The following is a 22778-nucleotide window of genomic DNA, read 5'->3' on the forward strand; positions in this document are numbered from 1 at the left end:
AAAGCAGAAAATATTAGGGATTGGTATAATTTCTTTTTAAAATAATTTATTTATTTTAATTTTCTGTAATTGATGTTTTTTTGCCTGCATGTATGTCTATGTAAGGGTGTTGGATCCCCTGGAACAGGAGGTACAGACAGTTGTGAACTGCCGTGTGGGTGCTGAGACTTGAACATGGGTCCTTTGGAAGAATAGCTGTTCCTCTTAATTGATGAGCTGACTCTCTAGCCTGGTATTTTTTTTTTTTTTTTTTTTTTTTTTTTTTTGCTTAATCTTAGTTAGGTAATTTTGTGTATGAGGCAACAAGTATATTTTTCTATCTGTGAGCTTCTTACAGATGATGCCAGGGAAGTGTGGAATGGTTGTGTTAGAAAATGTCTCTGAAGTGAGAGAACTGTCTATTGTATTTGTTGAGAATTAATGTTAGGACTTGGTATAAAAGACACTAAGTGAAGTATTTAGAGTAACACTATGCTAAGTCACCTCAGTGAATGTTCCACTTCTTCCTCTGATCCTTCTGCCTTGAAAGGCTTGTGTCTAAGCACACATGTACTTATATGGGTGTACGTTTATGCCACCTGCTTTCTCATTATTTAATGTCTTAACCTTACTCTGCCACCTCTCCCAACAGGATGCTCAGTCTTGGGTGTGATTTCTTAGCACACATAAAAAGGAAAAACAGTTAACTGACCCATTTTGATTCTGAAAGGATTTATTGGCAACAAATCACAAAGCTCCTGGCTTCTTGATCAGTCTTGTGTTTCTGCTTATATGCAGAGACTGATTTTTTTTTTTTTTTTTTTTTTTCTGAGACAGGGTTTCTCTGGTTTTAGAGGCTGTCCTGAAACTAGCTCTTGTAGACCAGGCTGGTCTCGAACTCACAGATATCCACCAGCCTCTGCCTCCTGAGTGCTGGGACTAAAGATGTGCGCCACCACTGCCTGGTTTATGCAGAGACTAATTAACCACATGAATGAGCGGAGATAGGGAGTTTGCTGCCTCTTCATTAATTTCATTAACCATGAGTTTTTTGAAAGCCTAACAACGCAGCTTTCTCTGTCCTTCCAAACCAAGGCGGCGGCGGCAGTGAGAAGTATTGAAAAGGCACTCCATATCTGCACTGAGGTTTGCATACCAGCTTCCCTACTTAGAGGTTCACTTGTTGCTAATGAAATCTACCTGTTAATTGGATTTTGGTATGTTCCAGACCAAAGGCAAGACATTCATAGCATTAGGGTGCTCAAATCCATTTGCAGAGGCCAAACTCTCAGCATCAGGAGCTCCACAATTAGATTTGTTTTTCCTACTTGGTTTGTAAATAGATTTTATTATAGACCTTCACATTATTCCTTTCTTTTTCACCCGTTAGCCTTCTAAATAAATGAACATGTCTAACTCAGAGTGACCGAGCAATCTCCTCTCCTAGGTAATTCCTCTGCTCTGTGTTGGAAAATGCTAGTTTCCGTGGTTATTGTTAGCACATTTGAGATTATGCTGTCCATAAATAAAAATAAATGGTGTTTTTACAAGGAGACAAATATCCTGGAGGGAAATTTTAAGTGTTGTATTGCCTATGATTTTCAAGTAGTTGTCAGAAGTCTGATTTAGATCTGTTTACCAGTATTTTATTACAGATTTTGGGGATGAGAGAACAGCTTGCATTTGGCATCTGACAAAGACAGAAACAAATCAGGCTTATTGGAAAACAAGAGGAATGCCTCACTTCTGCACAATGTGTAGGATTGCAAAGTATTTATTTTACCTGAGGATGGCTCAGCAAAACCTGTGAAATGATTGTATCTTTGTAGGAAGCAAGTTACTTTGTTGTATTCTTTTTGTTGTTTTTTTCTGAGACAGCTATCTCACTGTGTAGCCCAAGCTGGTCTAGAACTCACTGAAATAAATTATTACTCTTGGTTTAGTTTCCTAAACTACAAGGCTCCACACCTGGTCACATAACCTATAATTGCCTTCTTTCTATATAGTATGTTGGTGAAGTCTTTGAAATACTAAAAGCTAAAGGGTCTTTAAAGACAGCTAGTTGGTATAGAGATAGAGTTGTTCTTTCTTGAGGGTTTTGTTTTTTGTTTCATCAAGGCAAGATGACAAGATGTGCCTGTAACAGAGTATTACAGTAGATTTCTATCACTGTGACAAAGTACTTGGTTTTTAATTTCATAAAAGAGTAATTCTCTATAGTTTTTTTCTTTTAAAAATACTTATTGTTATTTTCTGTGTGTGTTTGCCTGTTTATATATATGTGTGTGGATCACGTGTATGCAGTGTCTAAAAGGCTGGACGAGGTCATAGGAACCCTTGGAACTGGAGTTACAGCTCATTGTGAGCTACTGTGAAGATGCTGGGAATGGAACCCTGGGTTCTTTAAGAAAACAAGTGCTCTTAACCACTGAGCCATCTCTCTGGTCCCATCTATAGGCAGAACATCACGGTGTAGAGCATATGGTAGAACAGAGCTTCTCTTTTCCAGGGTAGACAAAATGTATCCCACATGTATGGGTGCATGTGCCTCAGTGAATGACTGGAGGTTAGAACACAGTGTGAGGGAGTTAGTTCTCTCCTACCAGGTGGGTCTCAGGGATGGAACTCAGGTCATCAGGATTAGCAACAAAGCACTTGTACCTACTGAGTCATCTCCCTGGCTGCTGGAAATTCTTCTGGGATATAAAGTGTGACAAAACAAACAGTTTGAAGTCCCCAAATAAATGGTTAGATAATTTTTAGACATCAACCTTCAAGATGTATGTAGTTGAGTCTCAATATGTATGTAGTTGAGTCTGAACTTCTTACCACCTCTGTGAACCTGCTGTAGTCAGCATCTTGTCTGGAGCTGTAATGACTTCTGGAGTGAACTCCTTACCTTTGCCTTTACTTAATTAGGGTGTGGCATTAAATGTATGCTGCAACCTGAGTTTCTCTCTCTGTTTCTCTTTGCCTCTCTGTTTCTCTGTCTGTCTCTGTGTCTATCTCTCTCTCCTTGGTTTTTTGAGACAGGGTCGTATCTCTTTGTATTAGTCCTGCTGTCCTGGAACTCACTTGTAGACCAGGCTGGCCTCAGACTCAGAGATCCACCTGCCTCTGACTTTCAAGTGCTGGGATTAAAGGCCTGTGCCACCAACACCTGTCACAACAAGAGTTTCTTTCTATCACCTAGGAAGTCCTGTAGGATTTGATTTCAACTTCTTTGCCTGAACTCTTGGAGTTGCACTGCCTTCTACCTGGGAGCACACTTGCTGTAAGGCTTGGTGCTTGTAGTTATATCATCTAACTGTTTTTGCTAGAGGCATCTTCATCTCAGGACTTGTGATGATGATGATAACAACATCTGATAAGCAGATGTTGCTTATCAAAGAGACTTCCCCTAGTCAGATATTTTGGGTCATCCTAGTAATTTCAGCATTAGGGTTTGCTGAGGCTGGAGGTTTGAGGTCAGCCCCAGCTATGTAGGAAGGTCAAAGCCAGCCTGAGCTATATAGACTTTGTCTTTAAAGACAAAGGATTGTAGCTGAGTGAGGAAGTGTACTTGCCTGGTCTTGAATTTGATCTCCCAAGAGTAGTCTTTCCTTGATGATTGCTTTATCAGAAACAACATCTCTCACTTTCTTGGGCATCTTTTTCCCCTTTATGGTGTTGGGAAGTGAATCTAGGTGTGTGCTAAGCAGGCACTCTCCCACTAAATTGTAGCCCTTTCTGTAATCATTCCCTGCTTGGTGTGGGGAGTCATGACTGGAGATTGGCCCTGTATTCTTAATCACTCCTTAGTATTTTTTCTTGTTTTAGTTCTTCCTCATGCAGCTTGAAAATAAAATGTGTGTGTGTGTGTGTCTGTATTTGTATATATGTGTGTAGATATAAAATTAGTGTGTCTAGTTCTTCCTGTAGAACACAAGTTCCATGAGATCAGGACATGTATCTTTTCATTACTGAAGTAGTTTCTTCTTAGCTTCTTGGTTGTATCCTTAGTGCCTGGTATATAATGGGTATGTTGAAAATATTTGTATAACCATGGGCCTGACCCTTGTGAATGTAAGAATGACTCTTAAATTCAGAAGTTAGGAAGAAAAAACAACTCGAGGTATTGCTTTTTTTTTTTAAAGCTGCTAGAAACGATTAATTTATATAATTAAGACCTATGCTTATTAAAACACGTTTTCCATTTAAGATGAAGACGATGACTTTGTATGTAAAAAGGCAGCCTCCAAATCAAAAGAGAATGGAGTATCTACAAACAGTTACCTTGGTGTATCAAACATGAAAAAGAATGAAGAAAACCCTAAGACTAAGAATAAACCTTTGTCACCAATAAAACTTACACCAACGTCAGTGCTAGATTATTTTGGAACTGAAAGTGTTCAGAGATCTGGTAAGAAGATGGTGGCAAGCAAAAGAAAAGAGGTGAGTGTTCTGCATGCAAGGAGTGTGAAGATTGTTGGGTGTGCTGGTGTGCACCTCTGTTTTAAGCACTTGGGACACTGAGACAAGAAGATCATTAGTTTGAGGTCAGCCTGGGCTCCATAATGACTAACTGAAACAACAGCAAAAAGAATATTTGGGATTGATACCACTCATGGGTACTAATAAGGAAAACAGTATATTATAAATGAGCAATTATGCTTTACTAATAATGAAATATTTTTTCCATGATTATAGACAAATATTGGAAGCTATGGGAATTAGAATAAATAAATAAATATATATATATGTATATATATGTATGTATGTATGTATTTTTTTGTTTGAAAGCAGAAAAACATTTAAACTATAAGAAAAAGTCACAGTTCTTAGAATTTAAATGGAACTTTCAAAATGCAAACTTATTTTACTATTGACTTCAGCAGACAGAGGTACACAATTTTATTTTGAAATGAGATAAACATATTGTATTAACAGTGTAGCTATGCTGATCTTCTCTAGTTTGACTGGTACTGGATTCATCTTTTTCTGGCCATTTGGGAAATGAGCATATAGATGAAATCCTGTGGAAGTAGTACCTCAGTGTGCGCTGTGCTGTTGTGGTTGCTGACTCGTTGGTACCTTCATAGGGCTGGACCATCATGCTTATATTGGTTGGCCAATGTTTTAAACTACTTTGCAGCTAAAGTATTAACCTATAGTGTGTGTGCACACTTCTCTTAAGCATACCAAAAGACAAAGCAAGAGCCCTCTGTCTGTAGGCTATTCCTATGAAACTGGATGTCATCAGAACAGCCGTAATCTTGACATTGTTGATGCTGTGGGTTGTGACTGTTACCAATGGATCTGTCTCTCTCTGATGGGTTTAATTAAGTGTTGCCAAAAAAGTATTTACTTTTAGCCCAATTTATCTTGCTTGATTTTCTTTGGAATACAGTCTTCTCAAAACACAGATGATTCCAGTTTAAATGATGAGGCCATCGCCAAGCAGTTGCAGCTTGATGAAGATGCAGAGGTATTGCCATTCCACTTAGTTATCATTAATAACTTGATGTTATGACTTGGTATTTATTTATAAATAATCAAGATATTTTAGTTTTTTTCTCCACTTGAATGGGGCTTTACTGACTGTCTGCCTGTCCATCCAAGACAGGGCTAGAACTCACTGTAGGCCAGTCTGCCATTAACTCACAGTCTGCCCTTAAACTCACAGTTCTGCCTCAGTTTTATGAGTGTTGGGATTACAGTTGTGTACAACCATGCTTAGCTCAAAATTGTTAAAGTCCAATTTTGAATTGAGCTTCATTAGAAGTTTGGTGTAAAATAAATTAAAATTTAATTTGTGGGAACATAAATTCCTGTAAAAGATAAATTATGAGACTAATAGATAATTATTTATGTAAAATTTTTGAAGTTCTGTGAATAGGAGGGTTCTCAAGTGCATTTGAAAGAATCCCATTTGCTCCTGTGTCCTTCTGCTTCACTGTGTGCCCTTTCCTGTTGCTTTCGTTACTATCTACTGATGACTTCAAAGTCTGTGTTTGGTTCAGGATGCTGTCTTGAGCTGTAAACTCATATCTGCCTAGCATTGATGTAGTAGTACATGATTACAGTTTAAATTGGAAACAAAGGAAGAAAATAATGCTGGGTAATTCAGGCATAGTGAAGAAGAGTGATGGTGTAGTTCAGGGGTAGGTAGGGAATGCATAGTGTCAGACGACGATGCACATCGAGTCAGTGGTGGCTGTTCAGATTCCCACTAAGCACAGAATAGCAAGTGTGCTCAGGAGACCAGTATGACTGAACAAATGAGTGAGAAGAAAGTTATGAGATAATTTGGAGAAATGGCCATCAGCAAGTCCTATAGGTCACAGTGGGTCTTTGATACCCATGAAAAGAACTTTGGTTGGTCAGTATTTCAGATTTAGTTTCTGTGAGATGGAACACCATTGGTGTTCTTATAAAGTGACATGACTTCATGGGTCTTAAAAGCACACTGGCTTCTGTAATGCAAACAGGGCAAGTGAAGTCTTTCCCAATAGTTGGGCATGAGCAGAAGCAGACCAGCTTGGAGACTGTAAAGGTATGGAAGGTGGGAGATGTTGGTTGTATCAGGTAGGAGGTGGAAGAGATAGTGAGAGGTGATTCAAGGCCTTAGAGGTGCTGACAGATTTGAAGTCAGGAGCAGTTGGGTTAATGATGATGCTATTATGAGTCCAGAACACAGGATGGAGAGCCAGTTGGCACAGAGAAGTTAAAGAGTTCTGTTATGGGGGCTGGCCACCTGATTTCCACATGAAAACCCACACTTCTACACTTTCTCACACATATACACAATGTTTTAAAAAAAAGAGTTCCGTTTTGACAGTTAAGTTGCAGATGTCTGATAGACCTCCAGGTGAGATGCAGAGGAGGTAGCGGAGGATGCAAGGCTCTCAGCTGAGGTGATGTATTTGGAAGTTGTTAGCATTTGTGTGTCATTTAATACTTGTATACCTGTACGACACCTTGGAGAGAATGTAAACAAAAGGAAGAGTTTTCAGGATGGAGCCCAGAGATAAAGAGGAGGATCCAGAGACTAGGAGAACGGTGAGTGGAGGAGAAGACCAGAAGAGCTGGTGTTTGCAGACACTGACTATGGAGTAGTTCATGTTGGTACTAAAGGTGTGCGTCACTACCACTCAGCCCAGGGATATTTCTAGAGTTTAAAATACATATAAGTAAGCTGGGTATATTGAACACACTTTTAATCTCAATATTCAAGAGGAAGAGGCAGAGGCAGGTGGATGTTCGTGAGTTCAAAGCCTGGTATACATACCACCCAGGACTACATGAGACTGCCTTCCACAAAAGGTGACTGGGAGGAGGAGAAGCTAGGTGTGGTGGCACATGCCTTTAGTATCAGCACTTTGGAGACAGAGGCAGGCAGATCTCTGTGGTTTGAGGTTAGTCTGGTCTACATAGTGAGTTCCAGACCAGTTGAAGCTGTAGTAAGACCTCCATTTCAAGAAAGAAGGGTGGGGTAGGCTAGAGAGATGAATCAGCAGTTAAGATCTAATATTGCCTTGTAGAGGACCAGAATTTGGTTCCTAGCACCTATGTCAGGTGGGTTATAGCTTCTATTACTCCTGTTCCAGGGGATATGATGCCCTTATCTGGTCTCAGCACTCAATTGCACATACCCACATAGATGAACACACACACATGAATGTTTCCTTAGAACAAGCAAACCCCAAAACATGTAATGAAGAGATGTTATGCTAAGACCATTAAGAGAAAATGTGACTTCTGATTTTATAAAGAAATATCACTTTAGAATATGGTGACTCCATTGGACATTGAGATGGCTCAGCAGGTAAAGGAGCCTGTTACTGCCTCTGAGGGCCTGAATTCAATCCTTGGAGCTCACAAAGAGAAAAACAACTCTTACAAGTTGTCTTCTCACCTCTTCATGTGTGCCATGGCATGCATACCCACATATACAATAAATAAATGAAATAAATGAAGAAATAAATTTAAACTACACCAACTTTATTATGCTTGCAGATCTAGAGGTATATAGTCTGTAAACTTGGTTCTTTGAAACGAGCCTGATATTACTTGACTGTAATGTTTAATGGGAAGTTGTTATTATTTTAGGAAGTTTTTTCTGATTTCTTCTAAACATATGAAGCACACATTTAAAAGTGTTTAGATACAAAAATAACAAAAGCATCTCACTGTGTTGATGTTTTTTTACAGCTGGAGAGACAGTTACATGAAGATGAAGAGTTTGCTCGAACATTAGCCATGTTGGATGAAGAACCCAAAACCAAAAAGGTAACATTATAGTATTATGATGTTGGATTGCTTACTCTGTGCGTGCATGTGTGCATGTGCGTGCGTGCGTGTGTGTGTGTGTGTGTGTGTGTGTGTGTGTGTGAGAGTGTTTGCATGTAGGTAGGTCAGAAGTAGATGTCAGGTCTTCGTTCTCTACCTTAGCTGAACTTGGAGCTTACCATTTCTTTTAGATTGGCTGACCAGTGAGTGAGCTTTCAACATCCTCCTGTCTCCTCCCATGCAGATTCCTGCACTGCTATGCCTGGCTTTCCATGGGTGCTGGGGATCAGATTTCAGGTCCCCATGAAGGTGCACTAAATGGGGTGACTTTATTTATTGAGGACAATAAATTGTTTGAATTTGCAATTGTGTGTGTGTGTGTGTATGGAAATTCATTTACAAAGTTATTCTTTCTAAAAGATTTCAAGAAATAAAACAAATCAGAACTTGCCTACAAAACCATAGGTTTTGCCTTTATTCCTTATCAGAAGGGATATCCCCTCTCCCCTTATTCAGAGTAATGAGTATCAGTTCTATAGCATGTGGCTTTAATAACTACAATACTCTTTACAGGAAGCAGAATCTCATGGTTGCACTTCTTTTTCTCTTGAGAGAGTGTTTTTATGCTTTGTCTTTTGAGGCACTTTTTACCATGTAGCTCTGGGTGGCCTGGCTCTGTGTAGCTCAGATTGGCTTTAAATTACCCGTGCTGAGATCAGGGCATTAGCTACCATTCTTGGCTTCTCTTTTATTTTCCTACTTCACATTAATTTATTTTCAGTTTTTTGGTGTTTGTTTCTATTTTAGCTGCATAATACTATTAGTAGTTGGGAGTTGAAATAAATGAAACACTAATAAGACTTCTGTTTCCAGTTTAGGAGACTGGGATAGGATGAGATGTTTTATTGGAGTATTGTTGTATCTTTTATCTGTTTCCTTATCAGTAAAATGAAGTAAATTATTGCCTTTGCTGTGGTAGCTTTTATGGATGAATGAATGACAGTTTATTTTAGTATCTTGCTTGTTTGGTTTGGAAGGTGACCCTTAAACTTAAAAATTTAATCCATTTTAACAGCAGATTGTGTGGTAATAGTTTTCCCATTACTTAATACTTTTTTTTTACACTGTTTAGGACCGAAAGGACCCTGAAGAGGGAGAATCATTTTCACCTGTCCAAGCTGATATAAGCAAAGCAGAAAGCCATAAAAACTCTAATAAAGGTAATGCCAGCAGAGGCCATGTAAGAGAGTACTTACTTGTCTTTATAGAAGAGACTCTTGGTGACTTTGCTTAAGCATTTTTTTCACTAATTGTTGGGTGGACATTTTAGGGAACTGTTAGAACATGCTCTGTTTAGATAAAGATGCTCCTAGCCTCATGATGTCCTTATGTTTATGACTCTGTCAAAAGGCAAAATATGTCATAGTGAAAAGTGCAGGTATGTGTCCAGCTTTCTGTGTGTCAGCAGCATAGCACACTGGAGAGTCTCACTGCTGATGCCCAGTATCTCAGAAATACTGAACCCATGAGTGTGGGATCCACAGAGATGGTGGGCTGATTTACAATCACAGTCCTGTAAAATCAAACCTTAAAAGAAGCCATGTTTCTCTGCTGAATACACGTTTCTTTTGCACCATTATATGAAGTTGAAAACTTAAGTTGAACAGTCCTAAGTCAAGGATCACCTGCACTTTGAAAGCTGGGTACTAGCTGGGAGAGTGTCCTTCTGCACTTAGTGTTATGAAAAGTGCATTAGGTACTTTGACTTTTTAATTTCAGTGTGTGAAGACAAAGAAACAATGTTTTCATGTTAGACATGGTATCACAGAGTTGCCTCTGATTGTTCAGACCATCTGAAGCTCTTCTGATTGTCTTGGGTGGCCTATTCTATGATGGTCTTGATATTCAACTATCTACTGATAGAGCCACCCCTTGCCCTTTCTTACCCCCCCTTTTTTTTTTTTTAATTTTGCAACACCAGGGATTAAACCTAGGGCCTTGCACATGCTATATTCTCAGCTCTCCTTTTACTTTTTATTTTGAGGTAGGGTCCTACTGACTTGAGTAACCCAGGCTGTCCTTGAATCATTCTGTATCTCAGCCTTAGAGCTGCAGTCTTCCTGCCTCTTAGCCTCCTTCTAAGTAGCTGGGATACAGGCCTGTGGCCCAGACACCTCCTCCTCATTATCTGTGAAGGATTGGTGTTATGATCCCTGGGATCCCCATGTTTGTGGGAACTCAAGCTCTTCATGCAAAAGGTTTAGAATTTGCATATAGTTTACAAGAAGTTTGGCTTCCTGTACACTTTAAACTATTACTAGATTAATACATTTTACCCAGTGTAGTGCTGTGTAAATAGTTATTATGCTATTGTTTAGAGAACAGTGATCAGGATAAAATGTACATGGTTTGTACATATACAAAATATTTTCTATTCATAACTGATTGAGTCAGTGTGTATGTGGGGGGGCTAATAGAAGGTAAATCTGCTTATATAGTACCTTTTAGCCTTGGCAGTTCAGGATTTGGGGCTTTCCCACTGTTTCATAGAATTCTGTGCAACATATTCCAGTCATTAAGTTTTGTCTCTGTAAATAGCATATCTGTGGAATGAAATCTGTCTTCACACTGGGATGTGTGCAAGCACTACACTACTGAGCTACATCCATATCTTTCTATGTTGTTTATAGTAATATAGCAAATGGATAATTTAAATTTATAATGACACATATCTCTCTTTTGTTTGTTTTTTTGAGACAAGGTTTCTCTGTGTAGCTTTGGCTGTGCTGGAGCTTATTTTGTATACCAGGTTAGCCTGGAACTCACAGAGATCCACCTGCCTCTGCCTCCCACGTTCTAGGATTAAAGGTGGGTGCAACCACCAACTGGCAAAATGACAGATCTCTTAATTTGAACTGATTATTAGGAAATATTATGTGAACATTTAAGTTAAAAAAAAATAAGTATGCTATGTGAGCTAAAGTAGTAAATGTTTTGAAATCATATGTGATACTATGTGCTACTAAAATCAAACTGTTTTAAGATGAAGAATAAAAAGGTTGATGCTGGGTAATATTGTTAAAATAGCAATCTTGATCTTTTCTTTGTAAAAGCAGAACATTGCTTAAATGAAAGCAAGACCTGCAGCCCTGCTAAGTGCAGCAAAGGTGGGAGCTCCAAAGGATCTGAGCAGCCCTGTAGATCGTCAGCTCATCAGAAGGAAGCCTGTTCTTCTCCCAAGGCCAGCTCCAAGCTGGCACTTATGAAAGCAAAAAAAGAAAGTTCTTACAAAGACACAGAACTTATGGCCTCAAGAAGAAAAGAAAGCACCATTGAACTCAAAGGAGAGAAACAAACTCCCAAGAAAACCAAAAGTTCTCCAGTTAAAAAAGAGGTATGTATTTTGGGAATATATGTTGGTTGAAGTTTGATTGTTTTCAGCTTCTTACATTGTTTTAAAAAACATATAATTTGGGGAAGAGGGGAGGGAGGGGAAACTTTGGGATGTAAAAACAAAAACAAACAAAAAAAATATAATTTGAAGGTGGGGGTGTAGCTCAGTGGTAGAGTACTTGCCTAAAATATTTGAGCCCATATGTTTGACCCCAGAAGATTTTATCTTTTAAGTCTTTTAGAGAACATTGATTATTAACAAAGCGAAATGAGCCACTATGCATTGATATTGTATATGGGAAACTGTGTTCATATTCACATATTATATCCCATAGCCTTTAACACCTTTGAGACATTTACTTTTATTATTTAAGTTGTAAAGATGAAGAAACAAGGTTGAGTTTAAGTAGCTTTTCCAAGATTACTTGTGAAGTGGCAGAACTAGTCTTTGACTCTCTGAAGACAAAATAGCAGTGTGAGCATTGAGCCTTCAAGCAGTCTAGAACAGGTTTAGATTATAGCTCTACTGCTGAACATATGTGTGATCCTGATCTGTTTGCTACTCCGTATGTATGTAGAATAGAGGTAAGATGATGCATTGGGCACCACTGAGATGACTCATGGATAAGGGTGCTATACCTGAGGTCTGTTCCTGAGACCTACATGGTGGAAAGAGAGACCTGTCTTCCACGTTTTCTCTCTGACCTCCACACATGTTGTAGTATGGGTACACACACACACACACACACACACACACACACACACACACACACACACACACACACGTTATAAGTGCTACACCTATTTTAGCTATTTTTATTTTTGTTTTTCTCTATGTAATAGCTGTGACTGTTCTGGAACTCCTTTGTAGACCAGGCTGCCCTGGAATTCAGAGATCCACCGGCCTCTGCCTCTCCAGTGCTGTGATCAAAGGTGTGTGTCACCACCAACCCAGCCAAGATGATGCTTTCAAAAGCTCCCCTTCCCCCCAACTGGTGGTACAGGCTTTTAATAATCCCAGTTCCTTGAGAGACTGAGTCAGAAGATCTCACAGTTAAGCTCCTTCTGAGCCACAGAGTGAGTTCCCCAGAGACACAAAAAGAATATTATTTTCAGATTTATTTAAGAAGGGTTTTTTTTTTTTTTTTTGGCTGGGCAGTGGTGGCCCACACCTTTGATTTCCAGAATTGGAGAGCCAGAGGCCTGTGGGTCTCTGTGAGTTCCAGGCCAACTTGGTCTACAAAGAGAGTCCAGGACAGCCAGGGCTATTACACAGAGAAGCCCTGTTTCAAAAACCAAAAACCAACCAACCAAAAGTCTTTTTGGGTCTTCATTTTGGAAGCACTTTAGATTTATTTATAAGAGAAACCACCATTCCTTCTGGCCACATAGGCACTTAGCATTAAAAGCAGAATAGTGTCTGTTAACTGCTCATCACCATTGTATGTGTGTACAGAACTGTGAAATGGTGATGATTTTAAAATGCTTTTGTTTGCAGGAAATGGTCATAAATATGCTTGATGTATCAGTTAACTTTTTGCCCTCAGATTTTTCTTCACTAAATATTTATCTGATGGAGAGGTTTTTCTTCAGGCATACTAAGTGTATGGGGAAGGGTGACTATTTTTGGGGGAGGAGGAAATAAAAGTTTAAAAAGTGATACTGTTACTTTTATGGTGGTTTTCAAAGTTGGACTCAGTAACTCAGAACCTGTATGTAGGAATGTTAGAGTTCAGTAAATTCAGTTGATCTTAGTCAAGATATTCTGACTTAATAAATGAATGTGCCAGGTGTAGGGCATACCTGTAATCCCAGCACTTGGGAAGCTGAGGAAGAAAGATTGATAGTTTAAGGCCAGCTTCAGCTACATAGTGAGACCCTGTCACAGAACAAACAACAAGGCAGGCAGGCATACAGATAGTCCAAAATTATTTCAGAGTTTTACAAAACAGAATTACTATTACAAATGAATGACGTTCCCAGTTGCATGTGGTTGTTAAAAATACGGCTTCCCAGGACACATGGTCTAGGCAGCTGTATTTTGATAAGGATCTTTTAATGGGTGAGAGCCATTGTTAAGTAGGGTTGGGGCCAGACATGAAGGTATATGCTACTAATACCAGCACTCAGGAGGCAGACTAGGTAGATCTCGGAGTTCAAGGCCAGCCTGGTCTACCTAGTAAGTTCTAGGCCAGGCAGGGGCTACACAGTGAGTCCTGCCTCAGAAACAACAAGAAGTTTGGATTCTAGGATCAGCTGCAGTAGTTGGTTTAACTCAAAACTAGCTTAACTATCGTATTGGCCAAATCACTTATTTATGCAAATGAATATTTTATCTACTTTAGGAGATTTGGAGTTACTTTTAAGTTAAAGTAATGTAAAGTAGGAATTGGAAAAATAATGACATAATATTGTAGTAGTTCTAAAAGTTATCTAGGGTGCCCTCCCCAATATACATGTGCTAGACACACCCACTATCCCTGAACCAGAAATACATACATACATGCATATACACACACACACACACACATACACACACACGTTCACCTACATTTATCTGCCTGCCTGTCTGCCTGCCTGTTTACCTACATCTATCTATCTTAATGTAATTCTTTCTAGGTACATCTTACTTAATTTTACATGATTTATTTATTTACTTATTTATTTTCCCTCTTTGGCCAAAGTCTGTAAGTCCAGAAGATTCTGAAAAGAAGCGCACTAATTATCAAGCTTATCGAAGCTACTTAAATCGTGAAGGTCCCAAAGCTCTGGGCTCCAAAGAAATACCCAAGGTAAGAGCCATGAGGATTGTGTTAGAAGTCCTTGTTTATACTGTGACTCACTGATGGACACTTAAGTGTCCTTTAAATACTAAGTAGTCTGAGAAGGGATGGGCTTTTCCAAGCCTTCCTGGACTCAGAGCTTAAGGAAAATCATGGTAAATGGATTAGTATCTGATAGTGATTGTGTTATGTGCTGTGAGACAAAAGTCCTAGGTGTTCTTAGAGAGTATAGTAGAGAAACATGAATGATCCTGGGTGGATCATTTAGATTAGTGGTTCTCACTCAACCTTCCTAATGCTGTGACCCTTTAATACAGTTACTCTTGTGGTGACCCCAACCATAAAATTATTTTCATTGCTACTTCATAACTGTAATTTTGCTATTGTTAGGAATTGTAGAAAAGAGGGCCTTATCACAGCCTCTCTGTGAAAATGGGGGTGAAAAGTAGCAGGCACAGATATGAGAAAGAAGTCTGATGTGAGCGGCATTGGAGAAGTGCAGGCAAGAAAGGTGATTGAGTGGTGTGGTCTGCCGCGTTGTGAAAGTTCCCACAAAGAGAAGACTCAAACTTAGCCACTGCATTTAGTAATGTGAGTAATGGCCCTTAATGGCCTCAGCAGGAACAGTGGAGACAGCTGATGTAGTGGCTTCAAGAGTGTGAGGTGACAAATAGAGACAGATGTTTTTGGTAAGTTTGCTTGTGAAGTAGAAATGGAGAGTGGGATTTAAGGGAAGAGGTGGATGTTTATAAGGTGGGAGGTACTTAAAGTGTGCTTCTTGCTGAAGGGAGACAATTAACTGTGCCATGGGGCTTCTGACAGGTGAGGAGATCTATTCGGTAGACATTTAAATTTAAATTTCACTTTGCTATATAAGGCGATTAGAAGTCCTTCTAAAGGTAGGTAGCTAGAGGGAAGGGAAAGGGGCTGGAAGAAGAGGTCAGCCTTGCCTTCTGTACACAGTGTAACACTGAGAGATTGAACAAGTGCCTGTTGGAGGACTTTAGTGCAAATGCTGTCCCTAGGGGACTACTGTGTTTCTGTGACAGCAAGGCTGTGAGGGAATGTTGAAAGGGGTTGAGGCTGCCAGTCGTTTCCTGGAGTCAGAGCTGTAGAGGAGTCCTTTAATGGATGAGATGGAAGGCTGAGCTTTAGCTCAATAGCATGATATTGTGAGCTCCAGTGCGAGAGCACTTGGGAGACAGTAGTTTGGGGTTTGAAATGGAGGAGCTTCTTGATGTGGAGTTCCCTAGGGTGACTTGGAGTCTGTTGAGAAGATTTAATAGTTCATTTCTCTCCTGGAAACGGAAGGACTGAAGAGATGCTGTTAGCTTTTTCTCCTTTCTTTCTCAGTAAATAATAACTACTCTTTCCTTCCTTGTTTGTTCCAAGAAAGGTTCTTTATGTGGTGGGGGGAACAATCAGCTTATACTGGAAAATGCTTCCAGTTTTGTTTAACTTCTTTTCAATCTCAGTGCTATTCAAGGAGTAATAAGGAGCAGGACATCATGTATAATGACCGTTTTGTTTGTATGATTTAGTAGATGTTATTAAAAAAATACTTAACTGTATGGAGTTGTAGTTCAGACTTATGAAGAGAAGCTCGGTCAGCTCTTAGATGGCCAGTTATCTTTCCAGTGGGTTGGATGATGCTATCTGACCTTGATGTTTCTAGCATAAGTTCACTCTCAGTTGGGTAATGATCAGGATGATGAGAGCTCCAACTTGATAGGCTTTCCAGAACCAAAGCGGGCTTTTAACAACAATGGGTGTGTCAGTGGCAGATTACATTTGATTGTTTACTTGAAGCTATGAAAGTGAATTACTGATTTAAATATGAAAAGTGGGGGATTGCATGAATGGGTAATTCTAATTTTGCTAACAGTATGTTTCTCCTCCTTCATTTGTTGATATGTGTTAAATGTTAGCTGTGTAGGAATTCATCAGGATTTACTTTGAGGTTCTGCTGTAATTTCTAGCCAGGTTTCATGCTGGGGTTTTTTATGATATTGAATAAGAAAAGTCAGCTTGTTCGACTTGGCTGCCAAATATTTCTTTGGAAAGCTACCTTGTAATTTCTTCTCTGCTTGAACATTTTGGTTTTTAGGGAGCTGAAAATTGCTTGGAAGGCCTGACATTTGTGATCACAGGAGTGCTGGAGTCCATTGAACGAGAAGAAGCCAAGTCTTTAATTGAACGTTATGGGGGGAAAGTAACAGGAAATGTGAGCAAGAAAACCAACTATCTGGTCATGGGCCGGGACAGTGGACAGTCCAAGAGTGACAAGGTGGGTGCTGTTGGCGCTCTTCACGGTAGTGTCTACCTGCCTGCCAGTGTGGCTGTTTGTGGTAATGCTCCTGGCCACATTTCAGTGAAAAAAGAAGAGGAAAGCCTTCACCCTGGCCTCTTCCACGGTTATTGCCTTGTGGTTCCTGCCCTGTTTGAGTCCCTGTCCTCCCTTTCCTCAGTGATGGACTGCTGTGAAACTACCACTGAAATACATCTTTAATCCTTTTTTTTTTTTGAATAAAAAGGATCTTTCGGTATTGATTAAGCTGGTTTAAACTCTTGATCATCCTGCCTCTGTCTCCTGAATACTGGTATTATAGGAATGTGGTGCCATGGCTAACCTCCCCTTCTCTTCCTATTTCCTATCTATATATGAGGTCCTTGTTTCATAGTCCAAGCTGGCCTTAAAGTCTGTATCCTCCTGCCTGCCTTTCAGTCATTCTGTGTGTGTGTGTGTGTGTGTGTGTGTGTGTGTGTGTGTGTGTGTGTGTGAGAGAGAGAGAGAGAGAGAGAGAGAGAGTTTGTGGGTGTGGGTGGTGGGGGGAGGGACGAGGCGCTCTGCCTGTGCATTCATGTGCATGTGTGGTGACCGGAGGAAGATGTAAGATACTTTTTGTTATTCTCTATCTTATCCCTTTGAGATAGTCTTACTGAAGCTGAGGCTGGGTTGGTGTCTAGGAGCCCACCTCTGTTTCTGCCTTACACAATGCTGCAGTTATATATGCAGACACACCCAGTGTTTTATGTAGGTACTGGGGATTTGAACTCAAGTCCTTTTGCTAGTGCACCCAGAACACTTATCTATTGAGCTCCATCCTGAGACCCATTACTTTCTTTTTAATGGTAATTAAAACAATTAAAACTGTGTGTAAATAATTTGCAAGTAGACGTTAGGTAGTAACATTAGCCAGACTCTTAAGTGTATATATACATCTCAGAGGAATCTGTATACAGTTACAATATCCATTCTGAAGCTGTGGGGCTTCACATTGGACTTTGTGCTTTCACTATCAATTATATTTTTAATGTACTTCATTTACACCCCCCGAAACCAAATAGAAAAACAAAACAAAAAAAAAAAAATGAAAAATAAATCAGCTGGGTGTTGGTGGCACATTCCTTTAATCCCAGCACTCAGTGCTGGTTACAGGACAGGCTTCAAAGCAATACAGAGAAACCCTGTCTCGAAAAACAAAACAACACAAAACAAAACAAAAACCCCAAAAATCAACAGCAGAATTAAAACTGGGAAAGCAGCTTTATAACCTCTTTCTTGATCAATATCCATTACTGGATTACTGTATTTTGCCTTTAATTGTAACTGGTGATTTTTTTTTTTTTCTTTTAAAATTCCATTTTTGGGGGTCAGTAGGTAAGAATACTTGTTATTCTTGGAAAAGACCTAGGTTCAATTCTCAGCACCCATGTGACCACTCAAAATTGTTCATAACTCCAGTTTCAGGGAATCTGAAGCCTACCTTCTTGGGCACCAGGCACACTCATGGTACACAGACACACAGGTGAGCAAAGCACTCATACATAAAATAATTTTTTGTTTGTTTGTTTTTTTGAGACAGGGTTTCTCTGTGTAGTTCTGCCTGTCATGAATTCACTTTGTAGACCTTGAACTCACAAAGATCCACATGTCTCTGCCTCCAGGGTTCTGGGAGTTAAATGTATGCACCACCACCGCCTGGCAAAAGCTCAAAAATAATTAAAAATAAATTCTAGTGTTACTTAATTTGCAGTGTGGTTCTTCATTTGCTAGTAGACCTTAAAGTATATTTTCCTTTCCAACAACAAATGATTTGTATGGAATTCTGATGACTTGCATTTTAATCAACAGGCAGCAGCTTTGGGAACAAAAATTCTTGATGAAGATGGTCTGTTGGATCTGATTCGAACTATGCCAGGCAAGAAATCCAAGTATGAAATAGCTGCTGAAGCTGAGGTGTGTATAAGACAAACCTGGTTTATTGAAGTTGGTATAGAAACCTCCTGCTTGATGGAGATGCACAATAGACAGTACTATTGGACAGAAAATCAAACTCTTGTGTATAACAAGTAATTTACCTTCTTTATTTTTGACCTGGAAGATTGTGTCTCAGCATGTCTTTGTTGTTTCTTTTCAGGGGAGGAAAGAGGGAGTGTAACAAATAGTATTGTGTATTATTTAACCTTGGCTGGTAAGGAACTTGATATATAGACCAGACTGGCCTCAAACTCAAGATTTGAATGCCTCTACCTCTGAAATGCTAGGATTAAAGGCATGTGCCACCACACCTGACCACAATTTTTAAAGTGTGTGTGAGCATGTGTGTGTATACATGCTCATGAAAGCAGTGCCCACAGAGGCCATAAGAGGGCATCTTTTCCTGGAACTAGAGTTCTGGGCTCTGGGCAGTTGTGAACCACCTGACATGGGTTGTGGGAGCTGAACTTGGGTTCCTCTGCAAGAGAAATAAGTGCTCTTAATTGTTGAGTCATGTCTTCAGTCCATATTCTGTATTCTTGTAGACTTTATTATACATGGTCCTGCCTGAACGTTTTGTTTTCTATTCTATTTTTTTTTAAATGAGAATTGATTTTTTTCAAGTATTTCGTCTTTTTATCCCAAATGTAAAAATCCAGATTTAAAAAATGGGCATAGGAATTTAAGGGGTCTCTGGGAAGAGGGGGTGGGGAACCAACAGGAAGAGACAGGGAGGATAATGGGGAGGATGCAATCAGTATGTGTTATATACATGAATTATTATATACTTTGTACAATCGATATATAACGGCAAAATAAGTTCCAAAGTAGAGGAAACAAATGTACATAAAATGTGCCATATTACTACTACTGGCAAAGTAGGTCCCTTGACTTTTTCTTTTTTTATTTAAATTAGAAACAAGTGTTTTTTACATTTTAATCCTAGTTCCCTCTCCCTTCCCTCCCCCGCTTGCCCCCCCCCCCCCACACTAACCTCCTTCCCATTCCCTTTCTGCTTCCCAGGGAGGGTGAGGCCTTCCATAGAGGATCTTCAAAGTTTGTCATATCATTTGGAGCAGAGCCCAGGCTCTCCCCCATGTGTCTGTGCTGAGAGAGTATCCCTCTATGTGGAATGGGCTCCCAAAGTCCATTCATATATTCGGGATAAGTATACGAATCCACTACCAGAGGCCCCATAGACTGTCCAATCCTCCTAACCAGCACCCATGTTCATGGAGTCTGGGTCAGATCTATGCTGGTTTTCTAGCTAATAGTCTGTGGGATACACAAGTTTCCTTTAGTTCAGGCCAGCTGTTTCTGTGGGTTTCTTCAGCTTGGTCTTGACCCCTTTTCTCATCACGCCTCCCTCTCTGCAACTGGATTTTAGGAGTTTGGCTTAGTGTTTAGCTGTGGGTGCCTGCTTCTGTTTCCATTAGCTACTAGACAAAGGCTCTAGGATGGCAAATAAGGTAATCATCAGTCTCATTAATGGGGAAGGGCATTTAAGGTAGCCTCTCCACTATTGCTTAGATTGTTAGTTGGGGTCATCCTTATAGCTCTCTGGACATTTCCTTAGTGCCAGATTTCTCTTAAAACCTATAATGGCTCTCTCTATTATGATATCTCTTTTCTTGCGCTCCTCTATTCTTTCCCTGACTCAATCTTCCTGCTCTGTCATGTCCACCTCTGCCCTCCTCCCTAACTCCCTCTCCCCTCCCCCCACCCTCCCAATTTGTTTGGGAGATCTTGTCTGTTTCCCCTTCTCCAGAGGATCTTGTATGTCTCTCTTAGGGTCCTCCTTGTTTCCTAGTTTCTCTGGTGGTGTGGATTGTAGGCTGGTGATCCTTTGTTCTATGTCTATGAGTGAGTACATACCATGTTTGTCTTTTTGTGACTGGGTTACCTCACTCAGGATGGTTTCTTCAAGTTCCATCTATTTGCCTGTGAATTTCAAGATCCACCCCCCCCCAGTAGTACTCCATTGTGTAAATGTGCCACATTTTTTTTTTATCCATTCTTTAGTTGAGGGGCATCTAGGTTGCTTCCAGGTTCTAGCTATTACAAACAATGTTGCTATGAACATAGATGAACAGATGTCCTTGTTGTATGAGTGTGTATCTTTTGGGTATATGTCTAAGAGTGGGATTGCTGGATCTTGTGGTAGACTGATTCCCATTTTTCTGAGGAACTGCTATACTGATTTCCAAAGTGGCTGTATGAAGTTTGTGGAGGAGTGTTCCCCTTTCTCCACATCCTCTCCAGCATAAACTGTTGTTGATGTTTTTGATTTTAGCCATTCTGACAGGAGTAAGATGGTATCTCAGAGTTTTGATTTTCATTTCTCTGATGGCTAAGGATGTTGAGCACTTTCTTAAGTGTCTTTCAACCATTTTAGATTCCTCTATTGAGAATTCTTTTTATGGTTCTTTACCCCAGTTTTTAATTGGAGTATTTGGTGTTTTGGTGACTAGCTTCTTGAGTTCTTTGTATATTTTGGAGATCAGCCCTCTGTCAGATGTGGGGTTGGTGAGGATCTTTTCCCATTCTGTGGGCTGTAATTTTGTCTTGTTGACTGTATCCTTTGCCTTACAGAAGCTTCTCAGTTTCAGGAGTCCCACTTATTAATTTTCGATCTCAGTGTCTGTGCTACTGGTATTATGTTCAGGAAGTGGTCTCCTGTACCAATTTGTTCAAGTGTACCTCCCACTTTCTCTTCCAGGAGGTTTAGTGTGGCTGGGTTTATGTTGAGGTCTTTGATCCATTTGGACTTAAGTTTTGTGCATGGCAATAGATAGGGATCTATCTGGTCTTCTATATGACAGCATCCAGTTGTGCCAGCACCATTTGTTGGAGATATTTTCCTTTTCCCATTGTATAATTTTAGCTGTTTTGTCAAAAATCAGGTGTTTGTAAGTATGTGGGTTAATATCAGGGTTTTTCAATTTGATTCCGTTGTTCTACCTGTCTATTTTTGTGCCAATATAGCTGATTTGAGGAATATAGCTCTATAATAGAGCTTGAAGTCAGGGATGGTGATGCCTTCCGAAGTTCCTTTATTTTATAGTGTTGTTTTGGCTATCCTGGGTCTTGTTTTTCCATATAAAGTTGAATATTATTCTTTCAAGGTCTGTGAAGAATTGTGCTGGGATTTTTATGGGGATTGCATTGAATCTGTAGATTGCTTTGGGCAAGATTGCCATTTTTACTATGTTGATCTTACCTATCCAAGAGCTTGGGGAGATCTTTCCATTTTATGTTATCTTCTTTAATTTCTTTCTTTAAAGATTCATAGTTCTTGCTATATAGGTATTTCACTTGTATGGTTAGTGTTACCCCAAGATATTTTATGTTGTTTGTGGCTATTGTAAAGGGTGATGTTTCTCTGATTTCTTTCTCAACCCCTTTATTGTTTGAATATACTAGGGCTACAGATTTCTTTGAGTTAATCTTGTTTCCTAGCACTTTACTGAAGGTGTTTATCAACTGTAGGCATTCCCTGGTAGAATTTCGCATATCATCTGCAAATAGTGAAAGTTTGACTTCTTCCATTCTGATTTTTATCCCCTTGATCTCCTTTTGTTGTCTCATTGCTCTAGCTAGAACTTCAAGTACAATATTGAAGAGATATGGAGAGAGTGGACAGCCTTGTCTTGTTCCTGATTTATTGTATGGAACACTTTGAGTAGTATTGTTATTAGCTCTTCTTTGAATTTCTGGTAGATTTCAGCACTGAAACCATCTGGCCCTTGGAGTTTTTTGGTTGGGAGACTTTTGATAATTGCTTCTATTTCGTTAGGGGTTATAGGTCTATTTAAATTGCTTATATGTTCTTGATTTAATTTTGGTAAGTGGTATCTATGCAGAAAATTGTCCATTTCCTTTAAATTTTCGAATTTTGTGGAGTACAGGTTTTCTAAATATGATCTGAAGGTTCTCTAGATTTCCTCAGTGTCCATTGTTTTTGATAATTTGCATGTTCCTTCTCAGTTAGTTGGTTAGTTAGTTGGTTAGTTTGGATAAAGGCTTGTCTATCTTGTTGATTTTCTCAAAGAATCAACTCTTTGTTACATTGATTCTTTGTATTGGGTTGG

General features: G+C 39.5%; 1 protein-coding gene across 2 annotated transcripts in view; it reads left to right on the forward strand.

The window, feature by feature from the left end:
* Rfc1 (replication factor C subunit 1) overlaps positions 1 to 22778 on the forward strand; it is a 66988-nt gene that overhangs the window by 24960 nt on the left and 19250 nt on the right. For both annotated transcript variants that reach the window (XM_051198410.1, XM_051198411.1), the window contains exons 5-12: positions 4181 to 4413; positions 5369 to 5446; positions 8173 to 8250; positions 9383 to 9470; positions 11367 to 11644; positions 14328 to 14435; positions 16534 to 16713; positions 18562 to 18666. In XM_051198410.1, the coding sequence (XP_051054367.1) occupies positions 4181 to 4413; positions 5369 to 5446; positions 8173 to 8250; positions 9383 to 9470; positions 11367 to 11644; positions 14328 to 14435; positions 16534 to 16713; positions 18562 to 18666 (1148 nt within the window). The remainder of the gene's footprint in view (positions 1 to 4180; positions 4414 to 5368; positions 5447 to 8172; positions 8251 to 9382; positions 9471 to 11366; positions 11645 to 14327; positions 14436 to 16533; positions 16714 to 18561; positions 18667 to 22778) is intronic.

This window comes from Phodopus roborovskii, unplaced genomic scaffold (genome assembly GCF_943737965.1).
Source record: "Phodopus roborovskii unplaced genomic scaffold, PHOROB, whole genome shotgun sequence".
Taxonomy (NCBI): Eukaryota; Metazoa; Chordata; class Mammalia; order Rodentia; family Cricetidae; genus Phodopus; species Phodopus roborovskii.